General features: G+C 37.8%; 1 protein-coding gene across 2 annotated transcripts in view; it reads right to left on the bottom strand.

The window, feature by feature from the left end:
• The window catches only part of LOC138823626 (zinc finger SWIM domain-containing protein 5-like), a 121,302-nt gene that overhangs the window by 34,085 nt on the left and 64,385 nt on the right, over positions 1–22,832 (bottom strand). For both annotated transcript variants that reach the window (XM_070017042.1, XM_070017044.1), the window contains exon 2: positions 5,764–6,120. In XM_070017042.1, coding sequence (XP_069873143.1) covers positions 5,764–6,120 — 357 coding nt within the window. The remainder of the gene's footprint in view (positions 1–5,763; positions 6,121–22,832) is intronic.

The raw sequence follows: 22,832 nt of genomic DNA, 5'->3' as shown, positions 1-22,832 counted from the left end.
TATTTGTTGAACAGGGAACTTGCATAACAACTTAATAATATGATATTATTCTAGTTTTAAAGTAAAGAAACTATCTGAAGAAATGCAAGTCAACATACAGTCAAGAGACCTGAGAAACCTTTCTTTATAGCAGCACTATTCACAAGCCAAAATATAGAACCAAAGTGTCAGCCAAAGTACCCATTAACCAATGGATGAAAAAAGAAAATGTGGGATATATACACAATGGACTATTATTCAGCCAAAAAGAAGAATGATATGTCATTTGCAAGAAAATGAATGGAAGTGAAGATCATCATTCATCTTGTTAAAAAAAACAAGGCAGATTAAGAAAGGAAAATATTATATGCTCTCTCTCTCATATGCGGATCTAGTCCTTAAAAGAGAATGACTAGATTATGGAACAAGTTCAGGGGGAGGGCAAAGGGAAGGCAAAGGGGGATAAATATGATCAAAGTATTTTATATATATATATATATATATATATATATATATATATATATATATATATATATATATATATATATATATATATCTAAAGATACAATAATGAAACTTACTGAAATTGTTATAAGGAGGAGACGAGGGTTTGTGTGAATGTATGGAAATATTACAATGAAACTCCTTTGTTACAACTAATGTATGTAAAAAAAACCCAACAGGACTAGGGGCTTGGTTCAAGTAGTAGAATTCCAGCCTAAAAAGAATAAGACTCAGTGTTCAAAATCCTTAGTACTGCCAATTAAACAAAATAGAAAGGCCTAGAGGTATAGGTCAGGTACTCAGAGTGTGGGCCTAACAAGTATAAGACCTTTGGTTAAGTCCCTAGCACTACAAAACAGCAAAGCATCTCTTGTTCATTGACTGGAAGAATTAATGCTATGAAAATGGTTTAATTATCTATAGATTTGATATCATCATCATCAAAATTCCAATGACCTTCTTCACAGAAATAGAGGGGAAAAAATTCAAGAGATCATATGGAAACATAAAAGACCCCTAATAGCCAAACAATCCTGAGCAAAAAGAGAAATGCTGGAAGTATTACAATACTTGACTTAAAATTATGCTTCAGAGCCATAATAACAAAACCACCATGGTATTGGTACAAAAGATACATAAACCAATATAACAGAATAAAGGACCAGAAATAAGTTCATGCAGCTTCAGTTATTTGATCCTAAACAAAGACTCCAAAAATGTACATTATACAAAAACATACTTCAACTAATGGTAATTGGAAAACTAAATATCCATATATAAAAGACTGCAACTAAATCCTTAATAAATTCTATATAAAAGCCAACCTAGAGCTGGATGTTTGTTGCTCACACCTGTCATCCTAGCTACTCAGAAGGCTGAGATCTAAGGATTGCAGTTCAAAGCCAAGTTCAAGGCAAGTGATACTCTTAGCTCATAAAGTAACAAATGATTCAATTAATAAATAGACAAATAAACTGAATGGTTTGTAAAAGAAGTACAAATGGATGTTCAACATCCTCAGTCATAAAAGAAATGAAAATCCAAATACTGAAGTTGGGTGCTGGTGGCTCACACTTGTAACCCTAACTACTCAGGAGGCTGAGATGTGAGAATCACAGTTCAAAGCCAGCCTGGGCAGAAAAGTTCAAGTCCATGAGAATCTTTTTTTTTTTTTTTTGGGTCCGGTCGTGGGGCCTGAACTCTGGGCCTGGGCGCTGTCCCTCAGCTCTTCAGCTCAAGGCTAGCACTCTACCACTTGAGCCACAGTGCCACTTCCGGCTTTTTTCTTTTTGCTTATGTGGTGCTGAGGAATCAAACCCAGGGCCTCAAGCATGCAAGGCAAGCGCTCTACCATTGAGCCAACTTCCCAGCCCCTCCATGAGAATCTTATCTCCAATTACTAGCAAATAGCCAGAAGCAGAGATGTGGCTCAAGTAGTAAAGTACCAGTCTTGAGGAAAAAAGCCAAGTGAGAATGTGAGGCCCTGGGTTCAAGCCCCAGTACCACTAAAAAAAAAAAAAAAAAAAAAAAATTGAGCTTACTACTCTAGTCAGAATTGCTAACATGTAATTCATGAGGATGAAGGAAAAAAAAGGAGCCCTCAGATATTGTTGATGGGAATGTAAATTAGCCCAGATACTATGGAAATCAGTATAGAGGGGCCTCAAAAACTAAAAAAAAAAAATACCACATGAGCCAGCTGAGAGGAAGTAAGTCAGTATAAAATAGAGATACTGAAGTATGATTCACAATAGCTAGTTATGGAATTTCCCTAAGGTATAGCTCAACAGTTACAATGTATAAAGAAAATGTGATGTATATACAAAATGGAGTATCACTAAGCCAAAAAGAATAATGAGATTAAGCCATCTGAAGACAAATGGAACTGGAGTTCATTATATTAAGAAAAATAAGCCTGATTCAGAAAGACAAACATTGTATGTATTTTCTCGTATGTGTGATCTAGATCTAAAAAGCAAAAGCTATAAAAGGACATGACAAAAAAAGGAAAACTCAATCAATGGGTGTTAGGAAAGGGAAAAGGAAGATGAAAAGCAGCAGAATATCATGAAAGTATATTGCATGCAGATGAAAGGGAAATATAACCTATTTAAGTATGTGTAACAGTTAGGTATGATGTCTCATGCCTATGACCCTAGCTGCTCAGGAGGGAGAGATCAAGATGATCAAGGTTTGAAGCTGCTTTGGGCAAAAAGTTCATGAGACCCCATCTCAACCAATAGAAGCTCGACTGTGGTGAAGTACATCTATTGCATCTATTCAGGAAGTGTAAAAAGAGGAGTGAAGTCCAGTCCAGTCTGGTCATAAACTCAAGACTCTATTCAAAATATAACTAAAGTAAAAAGGCTAGAGTTCAAACCCCAGTCCTGATACAAAGAGAAAAAAAATCATAAAAACCATCTTTAAAAGGAGTGGGAGATATCAGGCATGTTGGTTAGCTCAGTGGTAGAATGCCAAGCACAAGCCCCAGACTTCACACCCTAGAAATGCAACCAAAAGAAAAAAAAAGGAGAAAGGGAATAAAAGAGTAATAAGAATAAATATGATCAAAGTGCATTATACACAGATATGAAAACTCTCACAATGTATAATTAGTATGGTAATAAAATATATATATTTTTTTGTCAGTCATGGGGCCTGAACTCTGGGCCCGGTCGCTGTCCCTGCACTCTTCAGTTCAAGGCTAGTGCTCTACCACTTGCGCTATACCCCCACTTCCAGCCTTTTCTGCTTATGTGGTGCTGAAGGATCGAATCTAGGGCCTCATGCATGCAAGGTAAGCACTCTACCACTGAGCCACCTTCCCAGCCCAATAAAATAATTTTTTTAAAGTAAAGTATGAAAACAGCATCAATCATAAACTACTTCCTAATTAAATACTACTATATAAGGGAGATGAATAAGAAAGAAGATATTTCATAAAGGCGAGGAAATAGCTTATGAAAATGTAGTCAAAAGCTAATTCAAGGTTTTGTAGAAATTTTGGAGTGTACTGGAACAGGAATAAGAGGGCACTGAAGGATTTAAAATGAAAAATATGAAAATTACTTACAGTTACAGAAAAACCTATTTAGATGGCTATTAGGAGAATGGGACAGAGGGGAGTAATCATGGGTATGAAGGATGAGATTTCTAGGTGAAAGAGTATAATGGTCTGATTTATTGTAATCAGAGAGAAGTAGAAAATAATGAAATATATTACTTAAAATTTTTTTTTTGTGAGTCTTGGGGCTTGAACTCAGGACCTTGGCACTGTCCCTGAGCTTTTTTGTTTGTTTTTATTTTGTTGTTGTTTGTTTTTGTCGGTCGTGGAGCCTGAACTCTAGGCCTGGGCCCTGTCCCTTAGCTCTTCAGTTCAAGGCTAGCAGCGTTCTACCACTTTGAACCACAGTGCCACTTCCGGCTTTTTTCTGCTTATGTGGTGCTGGGGAATCGAACTCAGGGCCTCATGCATGCAAGGCAAACACACTACCACTGAGCCACCTTCCCAGCCCTGTCCCTGAGCTTCTTTTGTTCAAGACTAACATTCTACCACTTGAGCCACAGTGCCACTTCCAGATTTTTCTGTTTATGTGGTACTGAGGTACCCAGGGATTCATGCATGCTAGACAAACACTCTACCACTAAGCCACATTCCCAGTCCCCTAGTGAAATATATTTAAGAGGCAAAATTAACAGATCTTGAAATGGATGTGGAATATAAGAAAAGCTTTATGGATTGCTACAAGATTTTGCCATGAGTCAGTGACCAGATGGTATTGCTAGTTTTTGAGATGGTAGAGAAGACCATAAATTTATATTTGCATATGTTGATGTTGAGATACCCTGTGATATTTAACAGTTAAGTGGATATAGAATCTAAAAGCTCATAAGATCTGGGCTAGAGAAATAAATTTGTGAGTCACAGTATAGAGATGACATTTGGAATCAAGAATGTAGCTAAGATTGCCTATAGAGAACATAAAAAGTAGGAAGAGAAGAAAATATTGAAAATGTCAATATTGAAAGATCAGATAATAAGAGGGAACAGTATTTATGAATGAATGAACAGGATCACAGATCTAGAGTTACAAACTGGCTTTTTCACATGTCCCTCACAAAGTCACAGACAAATCTGTTGATTTTAAATTAAATTAAATTAAAATGTTTCTATACAGGTTCACTGGTTTGAATATTTTAGTCTTTTCATAAAAGAAATAAAAATGAAAAAAACTTCCAATAGTGGCAAAATATTAAGTCAATGTATATGACACTTTAATGTGATAGTTTGAATTTTTCCTCAGGATCATAGGAGACATGGTGATAAGAGAAGATAAATGGAAAAGATGTCTTTTATAAATAATTAAGAAGCAAACCATTTTATGAGTTGAGGCCCAAGTTAGCATGAAGTTATATAATAAGTCCTTTCCCGAAGGGGCTATTAAGTCTAAGGAACTAATATTTATTTCATTCTTGAATGTCTTTTTAAGTTATAAAAATATTGCATATTTACTACAGAAATTACATAAGGGATTTTAAAAGTTCATCTACAATTCTACCAGCTGTAGACTACCACTGTTGATATTACAGTGTATTTCCTTCCAGTTTTCTGTCCATACATATGCATGCACAAATACCACTTTAAAATTAACTGAGGCTTAAACTCAGGGCCTCATGCATGCTCAGTTTTCTTGCTCATGGTTGGTGCTCTACCATTTGAGCCATAACTCCACTCCAGGATTTTGCTAGTTAATTGGAGATGGAATTTTATGGACTCCTCTACTAGCTTTGAAACATAATCTTCCAGATTTTAGGCTCCTGAGTAGTTAGGATTATAGGTGTAAGCTACCAGTGCCTTACTATTTAAGTAAATAAATAGACAGATAGATAGATTGATTGATTGATTGCTTTTATGATGCTGAAGATCAAACCTATGGCCCATAGCTTTGTACATGCTAGGCTAGTACTCCTATTGATGTGCTACAGCCGTAGCTTCTAAGTTCTTTACTAAATATAAATTACAAAAATCATAGAAATGAAATACTACCAATACTTCATGCCAAGGCCTTTATGAAGAAGACAACTCAATTATTTTAAGACACTAAGAGTTAAGCACATAGTTGTTTGGATAGAATGGAATGATTAAGATTAAATTATTATAATTGCAGAAAAACTCAACCTCTTAAAGTGCAATAAAAGCAACATAATAAAGGGAAGAGGGTTGCTTTGGTGACAGTGATTGTGAAAAAGGCCATTTTTAGAAAAAAAAAGTACAATTACCATTCACTTGGTTGATTTCTGAGTTGGAGGACAGAATTTCATCTGCCAGTTTCTGTGCAGTAGGAAGAACTTCAGTGTGATGGGCCGTGATTAAATATTGAATAAACTTCTGTAGCTGGTCCCTGTTCATCTGGAAAAGGGTTTCTGAGATAGGAAGACGTAATTTGACTTGTTCTGGTTTACGGATCCTGTACAGTGAGAGTGCTACCACATGAGCACAGTAGAATATGTCCTTATTCCCACAGCCACAGGTCACAGAAGTGATTTTGCATCGATCAAAACTGATTGCAACTTTGTAAGTTACTGCTGGTTCTGAAGCAGTGGCTGGCTCAGTTACTGTGCCACTCAGATGGAAGCCTAAGAAAAAAAGAGAAAAATTCTGTTTATCGAGATTCTGTAGTAAGAAATTTTAAAGTGTCTTATTTTGCATTTCTATTAATCAATATACAATTTATTATATATTAGGTAGGCTTTGCCACAGGCACAAACATCAATGAAACTCAAATACTACTCTGCAGGAATACACAAGCTTAAAAAAAAACTCTTTATTCTGGAGACAAACCAGCTGAAAATTTTCTACATATATATGCTTTTTGGGATGGTGGGTAGCTCATAGCTTTTTATCACAGTCTCAAAATGGTTAAGAAGGAAATCTCCAAAAATTAAAAATTCCTTTGAGCTTGAGATGTAGGCAAAGGTAAGTCCACAAATAATGTCAGTAAAAACTAAAGCAAGGTGAACACTACAAATGAAAATAAATGAAAAGAATTTCATGAGGAAAAACAAGGAAGATTAAGGACAGTATTTCTTCCTTAAAATTTAAAATTCTAACAGCTGGATGTCAGTGGCTCACACCTGTAATCCTAGCTACTCAGGAGGCTGAGATCTGAGGATTGTAGTTCGAAGCCAGCCCAGGCAGGAGATTCTCCAATTAACTGCCAAAAAGCCAAAAATGTAATTGTGGATCAAGTGGTGAGAGTGCTAGCCTTAAGAACAAAAGCTCAGGGACAGTGTTCAAGGCCTGAGTTTAAGCCCCAGGACTGGTATGCACGTACAAATCTTAAAATTCCAAACTGGTGACCACATGGAATCCCTAAAAGGGGAACAACCTAAATTATAGAGGGTAGAACTTAATGCAGCAGAATTTTGTAGTCTTAGATCTCTACTCATTAGGTACACCCAACCAGCACCAAAAACTCTGAAAAGCAGAGAGAATGTATCTTTAAGTTACAACTACATTTAAAAGCCCAAGCCATTCCCTATATTGTTTAGTTCTTTTTTTTTTTTTTTTTTTTTGTCGGTCGTGGGGCTTGAACTCTGGGCTTGGGTGCTGTCCCTGCGTTCTTCAGCTCAAGGCGAGCGCTCTACTGCTTGAGCCACAGCACCACTTCCGGTTTTTGAGTGGTTTATTGGAGATAAGAGTCTCACAGACTTTTCTGCCCAGGCTGGCTTTGAACCGTGATCCTCAGATCTCAGCCTCCTGAGTAGCTAGGATTACAGGCGTGAGCCACCAGTGCCCGGCTTTATTGGTTAGTTCTTTAAATATGATTCTTTCCCTCTAATAAGAATATATATTCATCTAACAATTTTAACCAACAAAAGTTTAATGAGGCCTTAGGACTTCCAGGCCTAAGAATGCTAACAAAAAAAGGAATGTCATGTGACCATCAAATATTTCTGGGACTTGATACAACAGTGTTATATTCATTTAACACCTCATCACAACAACTTTAAGCAATACTGTTCTCCTTATTTTAACAGTGTGTAAATGGAGTACAGAAATGTTATTTACCTAAGGCTCTACCAAGTAATAGACCTGGGATTTGGAACCTGGGAACAGTTCATTTTATCTTCATTATATCATATTACCTGTGATATAATCCTTAAAACATAAGAATTACAACATGGTATTCCAGTTGCTATAGAGATAGGATCAAAGGTAAGGTTAATTCCAGATTATTTAAAAGGACCACACACTGTGAATGGGAAATAAATTTTAAATTATTTTCATTTGTTGGGGGAATATTTGCCAAATGTTAAAAGATAGATGCATAAGTTTTAAAGTTATCATTGTGACCTGGAAAAAAATTTAAAAAGCAGAGAAAGTTTTCTGAAGTTTAAATTTCAGACAATCATTGTTAAATGGTTAAGTAAAATAAGACTCAAATTTAGTTGTAAAACTTTGCAAAATTATCTAAAAGATAAAGAAAGATGCACATTACTTTCCAGAACAAGAACAGGACAATAATTCATCGTTTCCAAGTATATATATATATATATATATATATTTTTTTTTTTTTTTTTTTTTTTGGGTCCGGTCGTGGGCCTGAACTCTGGGCCTGGGCACTGTCCCTCAGCTCTTCAGCTCAAGGCTAGCACTCTACCACTTGAGCCACAGCACCACTTCCGGCTTTTTTCTTTTTGCTTATGTGGTGCTGAGGAATCGAATCCAGGGCCTCATGCATGCAAGGCAAGCACTCTACCACTGAGCCACCTTCCCAGCCCCCCAAGTATATTTTTTAAAGACCACTGAGGTTTTTTTTTTACCATCTAAACTAGCTTTAAGTTTTAAAATATTTATTTGTCATTTATTTTAAAAAATCAAAAAGGTTCATTCAAGTATGAGTATGTTCTTATTAGTTAAGGACAAAGGGGAGAATTGCAGGAGTGAGGAGCAGTTCTTCTCCAAGCATGACTGCTTACTCAGCAGTAAGACTGCTGTCTTACTGTCTTATTGTGGCCAGTAGAGTAAGATAGCTAAGAGTACATCATACTAGGAATTAGGCAACCAGATATGCTATTTACTCTGTAGTCTCAAGCTACTCCCTTTACAATGTTAACGTTAGATTCCTTTTCAGTGAAATAATGACAATACTTTCTCTGTCTATCCTTCAAAAGTACTTTGTGAAACTCTACTACAGATACTATTATGGCTTTTAAGCAGTTTTTGTTAATAGGTCTCCATGTTAAGGGATTCAGAAATAACTTCCCCAATGGCCAAGTTTCACAGTGGTTGAAACAAAATTAGAAAGTATATTCTTAATTTCCTTTGGAACACTCAAAAGTAACTAGTATCTTCTTTTTTTTGGTGGTATTAGGGTTTAAACTCAGGGCCTTGCACTTACCAGGCAAGTGTACTACCACTGGAGTCATACCTTTAGGCCTTTTTGTATTAGTTAATTTTTCAGATATGGTCTCTTGATTTTGGCTCAGGACCAGCTTTGAATACATCTCTACATCCTGAGTAGCTGGGATTACAAGTGTGGGGTACCATTCCAGGCACAGTATGACAATACTAATTCGGAGACTACACATAAGAACATTAAAATTTCTTTTCCTTTTTTTTTTTTGTGTCAATCCTGGGACTTGAACTCAGGCCTGGGCCCTGACCCTGAGCTTCTTTTGCTCAAGGCTAGCACTCTACCACTTGAGCCATGGCGCACATCCGGCTTCTTCTGTTTATGTAGAACTGAGGAATCAAACCCAGACCTTCATGCATGTTACGCAAGCACTCTACCACTAAGCCACATTTCAAGCCCTACTTTAGAATTTCAAATAAGGTAGATATCACTATGGAAAAGTTTAGGTTCCAAGCCCCTGAATGATCAAGGTGAGTTGAAACATTTCTGCTTCATCGGTTCAGCACTCTGGGCATACTTGGCCTGCAGCACAGACTCTGAGCCCAAGTTTTATCTTCTCTTTCTGCATGAAAATAAGTAAGAATATTGGTTAACTCTGAGGCAGACAGATATCAATGGATATATTATTAGGATGTAAGCCCCCAAAAGATAGGACTCTCTATGTGTATTATTCATTATTATGATAGTTTGGATGAGTGTCCCCTGATCTTCCCCCCCCACCCCCCAGCCAAAAAAAGGTTCATCACAGTTTCTCTCTGCTTTCTGACTTGTGATGTGACTAGTCTGCTTTATCACAAACTCTTGCCATGGTATACTACCCTTTCCAAAGGCATAATGCCATGAGGCTACTTAATTTGGAGCTGGAACTTCCAGAGCTATATGTTAAAATATATTTTTTTCTTTTATAAGGTAATTGCTTAAAATACTGCATTCTAATAATATGAAACTAAGTAATACAACTACTATTAAAAAAAAAAAACACAAGCCACACTAGCTGAAGTATGCAAAAAGGATTGGATCTCAGCCTCCACATTTTTGAGCTGAGAAACTTATCTAGAGGTCTGTCAAGGTTCACTTTACAGCCAGGCATGGTGATAACATTTTTCCCAGTTAGTTGTGGTATAGGCAGAAGGATCACAAGTTCAATGCCAGCTGGGGGGAAAAAAAGAAATAAGGTATCAAGACCTTTCCAGCCTGGGCAGGAAAGTCTGTGAGACTCTTATCTCCAATAAACCACTCAGAAAACCAGAAGTGGCACTGTGGCTTACATGGTAGAGTGTTAGCCTTGAGCTGAAGAGCTGAGGGACAGCACCCAGGCCCAGAGTTGAAGTGCCATGACTGCCACCACCAACAATAACAAGAAAAACCAACAAAACTAAATAAAAACAAAAGGGCTAGGTCATAGTTCAAGTAGCAGGGCACTTACCTACTATGTATAAAGCCTAGGTCTAATCCCTAGTGTTGGGAGGGTGGGTATGGATTTCTTGTTACATTTTCACATGTACTTACATTTCAGTTAATCTCATCCCTTAATCACTGTCCCTTCCCCCCTTCATCCCTTTCCCAAAAAATTTCAATTGGCTTCATTGTACAAAAATATTTTTCAAAAGCTAATCATATATGGCTCCCTAGAGACTTTGGCTACAGTTCATGATGCTCCTAGGGACACATTCTGTTGAGCTGGGTAAATGTTTGAGCTTCATCAGCTGTATTAACACTAGTAAAGCCTAGGCTCCAGGCACTGAAAAGCCAAAGCGATTCTGCAAAAGTTTCTTCTCTAGAGGTTCCATCTTCCATTCCTCTCTCTTACAAAGTAAACCAAAAGTCAGTTTCAAATATTTGTACTCCTTGTCAGATTGTAATCTAGCAGATTTTGTAGTGTAATTACTCCTGAGAATAAAGTAACATATAATAGATCTAATATGACATTTCTTTCTTAATGCAAATAAGCTACCACAAACATGTTCATTAATAATCTAATAATTTAAGAAAACATGTAGAAGCCTGATTTTAAAAAAAAAAACTTTTACTCATTCTCGCATATATTTATTGAGTGCTATATGTGCTCACTTTTTACTTTTTTACTTTTATTTAGATATTTTTCATTTAAAAAATTTATTGTAAAGGTGATGTACAGAGGGGTTATAGTTACATGTCAGGTACTGAGTACATTTTTTTGAACAATGCACCTCTTCCCTCATTTTCTACAAGTTCTTTCCCTTCTAACCCCTTTATTTATTTATTTATTTTGGGACCGGTTGTGGGGACTGAACTCTGGGCCTGGGCGCTGTCCCTCAGCTCTTCAGCTCAAGGCTAGCACTCTACCACTTGAGCCACAGCACCACTTCCGGCTTTTTTCTTTTTGCTTATGTGGTGCTGAGGAATCAAACTCAGGGCCTCATGCATGCAAGGCATGCGTTCTACCACTGAGCCACTTTCCCAGCCCTTTAATTTTTTAAATTGTTATTATAAAGGTGATATACAGAGGGGTTAACATTTCATAAGTCAGGTAATAAGTATATTTCTTTTTGGACAATGTCACCCCCTCCCTTGCTCTCTTCCCTCCCATTTTTCCCTCTGGTCTCCACTCACAAGTTGTATAGTTTATTTTCAACAGTGTCTAGTGATTACCACAGCTGCATTTGTTCATCATTTGTCCCTCCATTTCTATGCCTCCCATTTTACCCTTTCAAAGACAGATAAATGAACAAACAAGACAAAAAAAAAAAAAAAGAAAAGAAAAACAGTAATAAAGAAAAATCCTCTTGGTTCCATTACCTGGAGTTAATGTTGATAAATATTATTTTATATGATCAGAGGCACATAATCATTGTATTTTTGTGTTCCCCTCCTTATTTAGACAATTTTTAATAAATAAAAAAGTACAGAGAACAGTGTAAATTCCCAAGTATCAATCACTCACCTTCAACAATTATCAACAAAGAGATAAATGCATTTAATCCTTACTTCTCCCCCTAAATTTTAGCAAAAATATTTTAATGTAACAGGAAAAGTAATGAGAAGTAGGAAAAAATAAACATTAACTGCTTCATATAAAATCAATGGGAGATAAAGACTCCTGTTATTCTTTCTCAATTCTGTCTCAATAGAATCCAAATTCCTCAGGGATTATGTTGAAGAAAATCTGAGAATATAATTTCTTTGGGACAACCTGGTATGCATCTCTAAAATACAGGAACTATCCAGGTATTGTACTATATATCTAAAATTCCAGCACTTGGGATTCAGAAACAGGAGAATCACATATGTGAAGCCAGCTAGGGCTACACAGTAAGTTCCATGCCAGCCTAGGTTGAAAAGCACACTGTATTTGAAATAAATATGTAAGAACTTAAAATTCATAGTAACAGTCTGAATCAGTATTTAGACTTCTATAATAGAGGGTGTGTGTGTGTGTGTGTGTGTGTGTGTGTGTGTGTGTGTGTGTGTGTGTGTGTGTGTGTGCGCGCGTGCACACACGTGCATGCGCCAGTCCTGGTACTGGTGCTTGAATTCAGGGCTTAGATGCTGTCCTTGAACTTTTGTGCCCAAGGAAAGTGTTCTACCACCTCAGCCACAGCCCCACTTTCAGCTTTTTTGGTGGTTAATTGTCGGTAAGAGTCTCATAAAGCCTGGTGCTGATGGCTCATGCCTGTAATCCCAGCTACTCAGGAGGCTGAAATCTGAGGATCAAGGTTCGAGGCCATCCCAGGCAAGAATGGCAGTAAGATTCTGATCTCCAACTGACCACCAGAAAACCAGAAGTGGAGCTGTGGCTCAAAGTGGTAGAGCACTAGCCTGAGCAAAAAAGCTCAGGGACAATACCCAGGCCCTGAGTTCAAACCCCATGACCTACAAAAAAGAAGTCTCATGGACTTTCCTATATGAGCTGACTCTGAAACACCATCCTCAAACCTCAGCTTCCTGAGGATTACAGGTGTGACAGCACATTATGGTTTCCATAGTCAGGAAAGATCACAATGTTGGATCTATTATTTAGGGGTATGTTCTATTTAAAAGTTAAATATCTTTCCTTTTCCTTTATTTTATTTTTTTTTTTTTGCCAGTCCTGGGGCTTGAACTCAGGTCCTGGGCACTGTCCCTGAGCTTCTTCTTCTGCTCAAGGCTAGCACTCTACCACTTGAAGTAAAGGGCCACTTCCGGCTTTTTCTATTTTTGTAGTACTGAAAAATTGAATCCAGGGCTTCATGCATGCTAGGCAAGCACTCTACCACTAAGCCCCATTCCCATCCTTGAATATCTTTTTTTTGGGGGGGGGGTCCGGTCGTGGGGCCTGAACTCTGGGCCTGGGCACTGTCCCTCAGCTCTTCAGCTCAAGGCTAGCGCTCTACCACTTGAGCCACAGCACCACTTCCGGCTTTTTTCTTTTTGCTTATGTGGTGCTGAGGAATCGAACCCAGGGCCTCAAGCATGAAAGGCAAGCACTCTACCACTGAGCCACCTTCCCAGCCCCTTGAATATCATTTTTGTGATGGTCTTTCACACACATCTTCCTACAGAACAACAATAACCAAAACCAATAAAATCCACCAAAAGTACTTTTACATATATTGTGAAAGTGGTCAGGAATAGTGGATGGATCTGGTAGAGAAACAGGAAATCAGGAAGCTGTTTCCCTTGTTGCCCTATCACTTCATACACAAGGTTAAAACAAAAACGAAAACCCTAAGCTCTCAAATGCTTTAACATAGAACAGGCCTTGAATAAAGTTTTCAGAGTTCCTATTTAGTTTTTACAGTATATCCCCTTCTATCCCAAATCATAAAGTGAGCCTTGTCCTGAGAAAAAGACATTTACTTTCAACTTGCCCTTCTGTGGTTTAGACAGATTCGCTACCTGGCTCTGTACTGTTTAGAAATTCTAGAGTAAATTTGTACCATAGCCAGGAACTGTTTGTTGGCGTTTTCCTGTAATCCTAGGTACTCAGAAGGCTGAGATCTGAGGATCATGGTTTGAAGCCAGCCTGGGCAGGAACATTCAAGAGACTCTAATTAACTGCCCAAAAGCCAGAAGTAGAGCTGTGGCTCAAGTGGCAGAGTACTACCCTTGAGTACAAAAGTTCTGAGACATCACCCAGGCCCTGAGTTAAAGCCCCAGACCCAATACACAAAACCCTCCCCATCCCCCCACACTGTACCATAGCACTTCCTACATTACACATCAAAAAAGTTCTCAAGTCTCTTCAGCTTCTAGGAAAATTGTGGGCTTTCTAGAAATTCTTGCTATGGGGCTGGGTGCCAGTTGCTCATGCTGGTAATTCTAGCTACTCAGGAGGCTGAGATCTGAGGATCATGGTTCCAATCCAGCCTGGCAGGAAAGTCCATGAGACTCATGTCAAATAAACCACTCAGGATACTGGAAGTGTCACTGTGGCTCAAGTGCTAGCCTTGAGTTGAAGAGCTGAGGGACAGTGCCCAAGCCCAGAGTTCAAGCTCCATGACCAAAAAAAAAAGAGAGAAATTCTTGCTATGGTATAAGCCCCTACCCCTGTAACATCCTTTAAGTGTGTCATACCTTTTTGGCTTTCAACATGTTCCTTTCACAGGAGATTTCTCCAATGGGAGGTTGGTGGGGGGAAGGGAGGGAGATATACTTGATTTTCCAAGCCTACTAAGACTTTCCAGGAACTTAGAATATGGTAATTTTCAAAGTAATCTGTGAAGGAGGAACACAAAGTGGATATCTTTAGTGCAGGACATAGTATAGGAAGACAAAGTGGGGTGCAAGGAAAGAGAAAATAAGCTAAGCAACACCCGGCCAAAACATCTAGCTCATTTTCTGTTTGTTTGTTTGTTTGTTTTGGTCGGTTGTGGGGCTTGAACTCTGGGCCTGGGCACTGTCCCTCAGCTCTTCAGCTCAAGGCTAGGGCTCTACCACTTGAGCCATAGCACCACTTCCGGCTTTTTTCTTTTTGCTTATGTGGTGCTGAGGAATCGAACCCAGGGCCTCAGGCATGCAAGGCAAGCGCTCTACCACTGAGCCACCTTCCCAGCCCCATCTAGCTCTATTTTCTAAGATTAGGGAAAACAGTCATGTCTGGTATTGCTTTAATCTTTTTAAAAATTAGGCTATGGCTAAATCATACAAATCAATTTTAATCTTTGTTTATAGTCACTGTGATACACATTCAGTTACCAAACTGATTTTTTTTTTTAAGAAAAGGGCCAGGTGCCAGTAGGTCATACCTGTAATCCTAGCTACTCAGGAGGCTGAGATCTGAGGATCATGGTTCAAAGCCAGCCCAGGCAGGAAAGTCCGTGAGACTCTTATCTCAAATAAAACACCAGAATGCCAGAAGTGGCACTGTGGCTCAAGTGGTAGAGTGCTAACCTTGAGCTGAAGAGCTCAGGGACAGTGCCCAGGCCCAGAGTTCAAGCCCCACAACTGATAAAACAAAACAAAACAAAAAACCCTCAGACATATATTAATTTCTTTCTTTTTTAAACAAATATCTCAAATCAATGTTCCCTCATTCAACTAATCATTATTTAACATATACTCTATGTTAGTTATGAAGGATACATCCATCTACTGGAAAGATCTAATGATCTCTGACAAGCAGATATTAAACAAAATTCCACAAAGAATTCTTCTAGCTGTGGTAAGTGCTATGAAGGAGAAATATACAATAATAACACAGTACACAACAGTACAATACTAAACTGGTTCAGACAAATGAGTGTTAAGGGATGATGTACTTCAGAAAATGTAAGTTTGAATTAGCTGGGCACCAGTGGCTCATGCCCATAATCCTAGCTACTCAGGAGGCTGAGATCTGAGAATCACAGTTCAAAGCCAGACCAGACTGGAGAATCTATGAGATTGTTATTTCCAATAAACCACTAGAAAACTGGAAGTGGTGCCGTAGCTCATATGGTAGAGTGCTCGCCTTGAGCTGAAGAGCGCAGGAACAGTGCCCAAGCCCAGAGTTCAAGCCCCATGACCACCAAAAAGAAAAAAGCAAGTTTGAATTGGTCTATAGTCAAAGTAGGGATTAATTATATGAAAGGATGAGAAATGCCAATGTAGTGGTAAAGAGGGTTCTAGGGAAGGGCAGGAGGGGGAAAAGGGAGGGAAGAGGAAGGGAGAGAGAGAGAGACCTGGAGAGAGATAGAGACAGGGAGTAGAAAGAAGAGAATAAGGAGGAGAAAATGGAAAAGGAGGAGAGGCAGAGGTGTTCCAGCAAGAGAAAACATGGAAAACTGACAGGAAAGTGTAAAGTGGGATGTGACAGGTTGCAGAGGCAGGCAGGAGCTGAAATTCTGAGATTTACCCTTAGCATCTCTTGTTCCATATCTAAAACATCATTAAATTCTGTGCGTTTTTCCTTCCAAGTATCTCCATTCTAGACTTGCTGGTTGAATCACCCCAACACTGCCTCAACTAAAGAGCACAATAATCTCTGTCTGGACTAACTAATCTTGCTGACAAAAATCTTACTTCCTCTACTCATCTTCCAGAATATAAATAGACTATTCATGTCATTTCTACAAATTGTAACCTATTTATCTAATATTTATCTAATATTTGTATTGCCTAACACACAGTCTAACAGAATAAACAATTATAGAAATGTTCATTTTCTAAAAATGTTTGCTGTCCAGGTGCCAATGGCTCATGCCTATAATCCTAGTCAGGAGGTTGAGATCTGAGGACTGCAGTTCAAAGCCAGCTTGGGCAGGAAAGGCTGTGAAACTCATCTCCAATTAGCCACCAGAATACTGCAAGGGGAGCTGTGGCTCCAAGTGTTAGAGCACTAGACTTGAGCAAAAGAGCTGAGACAGCAGCTAGGTCCTGAGTTGAAACCCCATGACTGACCAAAAAAAAGTTTGCTGAACTGAAATGCTTAAAATCTTTCAATGGCTTCCCACTGATTATAGTATCAGATGTAAATTTCTTTTGATGTGGTTTCTTTCTCTCTTCAGAACTGTTTCCAACTACCTCTCAATATATTCAACACACCAAACTTGTTGCAATACGTCTTTTCTATTGTCTTGTCTTAGCCTCTATCTTTTTATATGTGAAGTTCTCTATACCACATATGACCTTCTTATCTACTTTTTTTCCCCCCAACTATTTCTTATTCTTTATTCTACATTCAAATTAACCCTATTCTGAAAGTCTTTCTTGATCTCAGGAGCTCTTGCTTTTCATCAGTCATATCTCTATTACAGCAGCTATCAATGTAATTAATAGTTTCCATATTTGCCTTTTCCTTTAGATTGTTAATGCCTTGAAAATGATATGGTTTTTCATTTCTATATCAGGGATATTTTAAAAGCTTAATAAGTGTTTATGGATGGATGAATAAATGAACACTAAACCGAAATTTTAATTTACATATTTATATTTATAATTCACAGAGGATTAAGCGTGTTTATAAGATTCCTAAATTTGTGATTAAAATAAAATCAGCAAATTAACCAATTTCACTGGAATGGTGAGCAAACTAACAATTTATATATGGTAATATACTGTTGCACCAAGGTTATTTTCTCTAATTCATTTTCTTGCCTCAATGGACAGCTGTTTCTTCTTTTTTATATTTATTTACTTTTTTAAAGTCACAAACACCTTTTAATCTTCACAGTGATAGTCATCATTATCTTAATCTACATTGTTTATGAACTCTATGACCTTTAACAATAAAATTATTTTTTTACAAATTGCATTCTTCTCCTTTTTATAACCTGCTTTTAAGAAATACAAAATATGAGCAATTTTGTTAGCTAACATCTACTGAATACTTAGTACATGCAAAAGAATGTTCTAGGTGTTTATTAGTGAAGTTATCCTAACAAAGTTAAATTCTGTCTTTTTCCCTACCCTACGCCCTTGTTTTTTCAGATGAGCAAACAGGCTCAGAGAGACAAAGAAACTTGTCTAAGATCATACAACCTGTAAACCATGTTTAGGATTTGAAGACAGGTAGTCTGGCTCCATAGTCTGTATTGCTACCACTATGATATTGTAAACAGGACACTTCAATTTATGATATAAATTTTATGGGAGTAACTGTCAAGTACAATTCTAGAAAGACAGAGTTCTACATTAATGATAAGTCAGTAAAATGACATTTGCCTGGTTTCCTGGGCAACTGTTTAAGGCAACTTGCAACTCACAAGTACTCTGTGATGCTCTCACAGCTGGGACTAAGATGGGCTCATGAACTCATCTGTACAAGACAATGGCTCACCACAGTAAGTGAATCATCTGCTTAGAGTTCTAAAGGAAAGCACTTCTCAGTACAGCCCTCTGACACCATTCAAAGTCTTTTGTGTTTCTGAGTGCAAGAAAAGCTCTAGCAAAGCCTGGGCAATTAAAACCACTTTGCTCATTGCTCTTTTGATTCACTAGGCTCCTAGGCAGGTGCTAACGCATGAAAATGAATGTTATTTCAGCCAATGACAGAGAAAAGGAGAGCTGTGGTTTACAAGAATGAATAATTTTTCTTTAGTCAGTTTAAATATAACATGTGTATGCATATATGTATTATACACATATATGAATATATAAACTAACTCTTTTGAATGAGAATGTGTTCATTTAAATAAATTTGGTTTTGATAAAATTACAAAGTGAATTGGACCTTATTGAATTTCTGTCTACTGGAAGACCACAGCAGTATACCAGCAGAAAATAAAGCAGGTCACTCTTTTTTCTCTACCAAAACAGTGCAATGAAAAGGCTTACAACCTTGACAATAACATTTGCAAAATAACAAATATCCTTTCTTGAATGCTTTCTCAACAGCTTTGTAGCTAATGTCTAAACAGTAGCAAGGGAATGGCTCTATGGACTAGTACCAGGATGCAAAGAGACCAGAAATTAGAATGCTTACATTGTGATTCCAATGTCCTTAATTCTTCTTTGCCTCAGTTTCTTAATTATGTAAATGTACATAAAACTTGTCTATCAGAGTCAGTGAGAGTAATTTATAAATAACACATTACTTACAGATACCATTCAATAGTAATCCCAACTAGCCAGGGCCAGGTCCTGTATAAATCACAAGAAGCAGATGGCGCCCACACATTGGGTGAGGGTGTGAGAGATAAAGTGAGGAGCAGTATTGTTGTTTCAGCATACAAATGATGCTGCCCCATTACCCTGAAAGCTACTTGGTTTGTTTGTATTACAGAGGTCACTCTATGCTTCTAGGAGCAGCTGAGTAAGCTGGAGGGCCCTTCTCAAAGCCATCTGCTCCCCTCCCAGACTCCTCTGACAAATCAAGAGGTTTTCCTTGTATTAACTTCTGAAGGATGGCCATGGCCCTTCTCAGCACTAGCTTTAAGAAGTAGTGGTCTCTGCTCTTCCCAGCATCTACAGTTAAAGAACCAGGCTTCCCAAGTCAAGCATTAACTTGTATTACCTAGTTTTCTGTATTACTTGTATTACCTAGTATTCTGATATTCTTTTACTTGAGAATTGGTGTATATTTTAAAAGACTGAGATTTTTCTGTTATTTTAGAAATAGTTTGTTTAAAAAAGATGAAATGGAAGAATTCATAAAAAAACTCTAAAATGCATAAAGCATAATTACCTTGAAAATAGAAACTTCACTTTTTGATAATCACTCTATGGTTCATAAAACCTATAGCACAAGTTATCTTGTATATTGGTAGGTAATCAATTTTTTTGGAACTACATATGAGATGCCTTCTGTTCAGTTTATGGATTTGAACATGGATTGGAAAGAAATACACCACAATTGAAGCAATTTTCTACAGAAATAGTGTACATATTTACAAATTACATATGTTGCCAAAATAATATAGGTCAATACAACTACCTGGATTCTTAATTCAAACAAAGAAAAGGACAGCATAAAATTCTAAAGTTATGAGTTGTAAAGTTTTTATGAATTACTCTGCTTTATTCAGTAGTCTACATCAGTGGTGAGTATAAAATAAAAACAATAAACTGCTTTTCAAAATGAAAAGTATATTCATAGCTATTTTAAATCAACTATAATAATGAATGATCAAGTGTTTTTTAAGTCTTCAAAACTGTATTCAGAAAAATGTATGTACTCATTATCTGACTTATGTAACTATAATCCCTCTGTACATCACCTTTACAATAAAAATAAATAAAAAGACTGCATTCAGGCCCAGTGTGGTGTTTCATACCTGTAATCCCAACTACATGGAGGCAGAGATAGGGAGATTGTGACTTGAGGCCAGTATAGACAGTAAGACTCCCATTTCAACAAGCAAGCTTAATATGGTGGTACATCTCTGCAGTCCTCTGGAGGCTAAGGCAGAAGAATTATGAGTTCAATGGCGGGTTATGCTACATAGTTCAAGGCCAGCTTGGGCTACAAAGCAAGACCCTGTCTCAAAAAGAAAAAGGGCCCTTCAGTTGGGTGTTGGTTGTTCATGCTTATAATCCTAGCTAGTCAGGTAGCTGAAATCAGAGGGTTGTGGTTTGAAACCAGCCAGGGCAGGAAAGTCTGTGAGATACTTTTTTCCCCATTTTTTAAAATTTTTATTTATTTTTATTTATTTATTTTGTCGGTCATGGGCCTTGAACTCTGGGCCTGAGCACTATCCCTCAGCTCTTCAGCTCAAGGCTAGCACTCTACCATTGAGCCACAACACCACTTCCGGTTTTTGGGTGGTTAATTGGAGATAGAGTCTCATGGACTTTCCTGCGTGGGCTGGCTTTGAACCTCGAGCCTCAGATCTCAGCCTCCTGAGTAGCTAGGATTGCAGGCATGAACCACCGGCGCCCAGCGAGTACCTTTCTTTTTAAACACTGTTATCCCCTCCCTCATTTTCTACTGCTACTACTCCCTACTCTCCTCTTCTCCAAGTTGTAAAGTTCATTTCCAAAAGAGTGTCTAGTGAGTCTGTGAGACTGTTAGCTCCAACTGACCACCAGAAAACCAGAAGTAGAACTGTGGCTCAAAGTGGTAGAATGCTAGCTTTAAGTGAAAAAGCTCAGGGACAGTGCCCAGGCCGAGTGCAAGCCCCATGACTGACCAAAAATAATTATGCAGATACCATTTTCCATATGGAAAACTGTACTTCTCTGAGACTGTATAGTGAATTGTCACCAGAATTCATTTTAGAGTGAATTAATTGGAATTATATTTGGATGTGTTTGTAGATTATTTAGTGTTTTGACTATAACTCTAGCTGGCTTCCTTATTCTAGTATCTAAAGACTTCCTCATTTCAGGTAGATCTTACTCAACTGGTCTAAAGAAAAATGCCTATGACTTAGTATCACATGAACTGTAATTAAATTCTTATGGTAATCAAAAGAATAATTTTTCAGGCAGTCTTAAGCTTCATCTTTCCTAAACTCCATGACATTTTAGTTCCAATATGGTCCTTAAAATATGGAGATGAATGCAAATCCCATAAAATTCTTTATATTTAAAGGTTTCATATATTAAAACTACAAGTAAGAATGCCATTCCTAACATTTATTGCACTTTGATCAAGGCTTCATATTACCCTCTAGCTCTAATCTTTTGTTCTGTCTTGCAACTCAACCAGTATGGGCCAGCAAGAATACAAAAACAAATTCAATTAGGACAATACTTTTAATTTGCTTTAGAAACTGGAGAAAAACCATTTTTTCACATTCTACAGTAATCTGATTCAGTATAAACACGAATCAGATAAAGACACTTTCATCAACTCTTCACACAAGTTCCAAAGGCATTTACAGCATCCTTTGGATCTGAGATATGGTTGGTTCTTCACTGAAAAAAATCTCTAGTGTCAGCAACTTTTCTGAATCAAAATTACATTGCCATGTAATCCTACCAGCATATCCTTGTTTTTCATGAGTTTTAACTCCTTTGCTGCTCTAACACCAATGGCAGTGAAAAAAATTGCTACATAGAATGTTCCTCCTCCTCTGGGCACTGGTGGCTCACGCCTGTAATCCTAGCTACTCAGAAGATTGAGATCTGAGGATTATTGTTCAAAGCCAACCTAGGCAGGAAAGTCTGTGAAACTCTCCAGTTAACCACTAGAAAACCAGAAATGGCTCTGTAGCTCAAATGGTAGAGTGTTAGTCTTGAACAAAGAGAGATCAGTGACAGCATCCAAGCCAAATTTAAGTCCTATAAAAAGAAAAAAGAAAGAAAGAAATATTATGGCAGGAGATAAACACAGAGGTAAAATAATCAATGTAGACTAACAATGATCTCAGTATTAAAGCAGATTAGAGTTCCTGTGAGTTCTAAGACTCAAACTCACTCATTAGTGAGCCTACAGGAAAAACAAAAAGGCTAGACAAGACATTTTCCTATCTAATCCACATCTACATTCAAGAGTTCCTCTGTGAGGGGCTGGGAAGATGACTCAGTAGTAGAGTGCTTGCCTTGCATGCATGAGGCCCTGGGTTCGATTCCTCAGCATCACATAAGCAGGAAAAGCTGGAAGTGGCGCTGTGGCCCAAGCGGTAGAGCACCCGCCTTGAGCTGAAGAGTGCAGGGACAGCACCCAAGCCCAGAGTTCAAGCCCCACGACCAACCAAAAAAAAAAAAAAAGAAAAGAAAAGAAAAGGAAAAAAAAAAAGAATTCCAACAACAGAGCTCTAGAATGTACTGTGGTTTAAGTGGTAGAGCATCTCCTTGATCTGAAGAGTGCAGGGACAGCGCCCAGGCCCAGAGTTCAAGCCCCATGACCAAGAAGAAAAAAAAAAAAAAGAAGAAAAAGGACATAGTAGACTCTTGGAGGGTGAATTAAAATACTCTTGAGGCTGGGGACTTAGATCAGTGGAAAAATGCTTACTTAGCAAGTGCAAGGCTAAGTTTGGTTCTCACAACAGAAAAAGAAAGAAAATACTCTTACCTGGGAGGTTGCTAAAATGTTAAAAAAAAAAAAAAAGAAAAGAAAAGAAAAGAAAAAAAGATGTTTCCATGTAGATCAAAGAAGCTTCTTTG

This window comes from Dipodomys merriami, unplaced genomic scaffold (genome assembly GCF_024711535.1).
Source record: "Dipodomys merriami isolate MVZ:Mamm:240054 unplaced genomic scaffold, mDipMer1.0.p SCAF_121, whole genome shotgun sequence".
Taxonomy (NCBI): domain Eukaryota; kingdom Metazoa; phylum Chordata; class Mammalia; order Rodentia; family Heteromyidae; genus Dipodomys; species Dipodomys merriami.
This window is presented reverse-complemented; position numbering and strand designations above follow the sequence as displayed.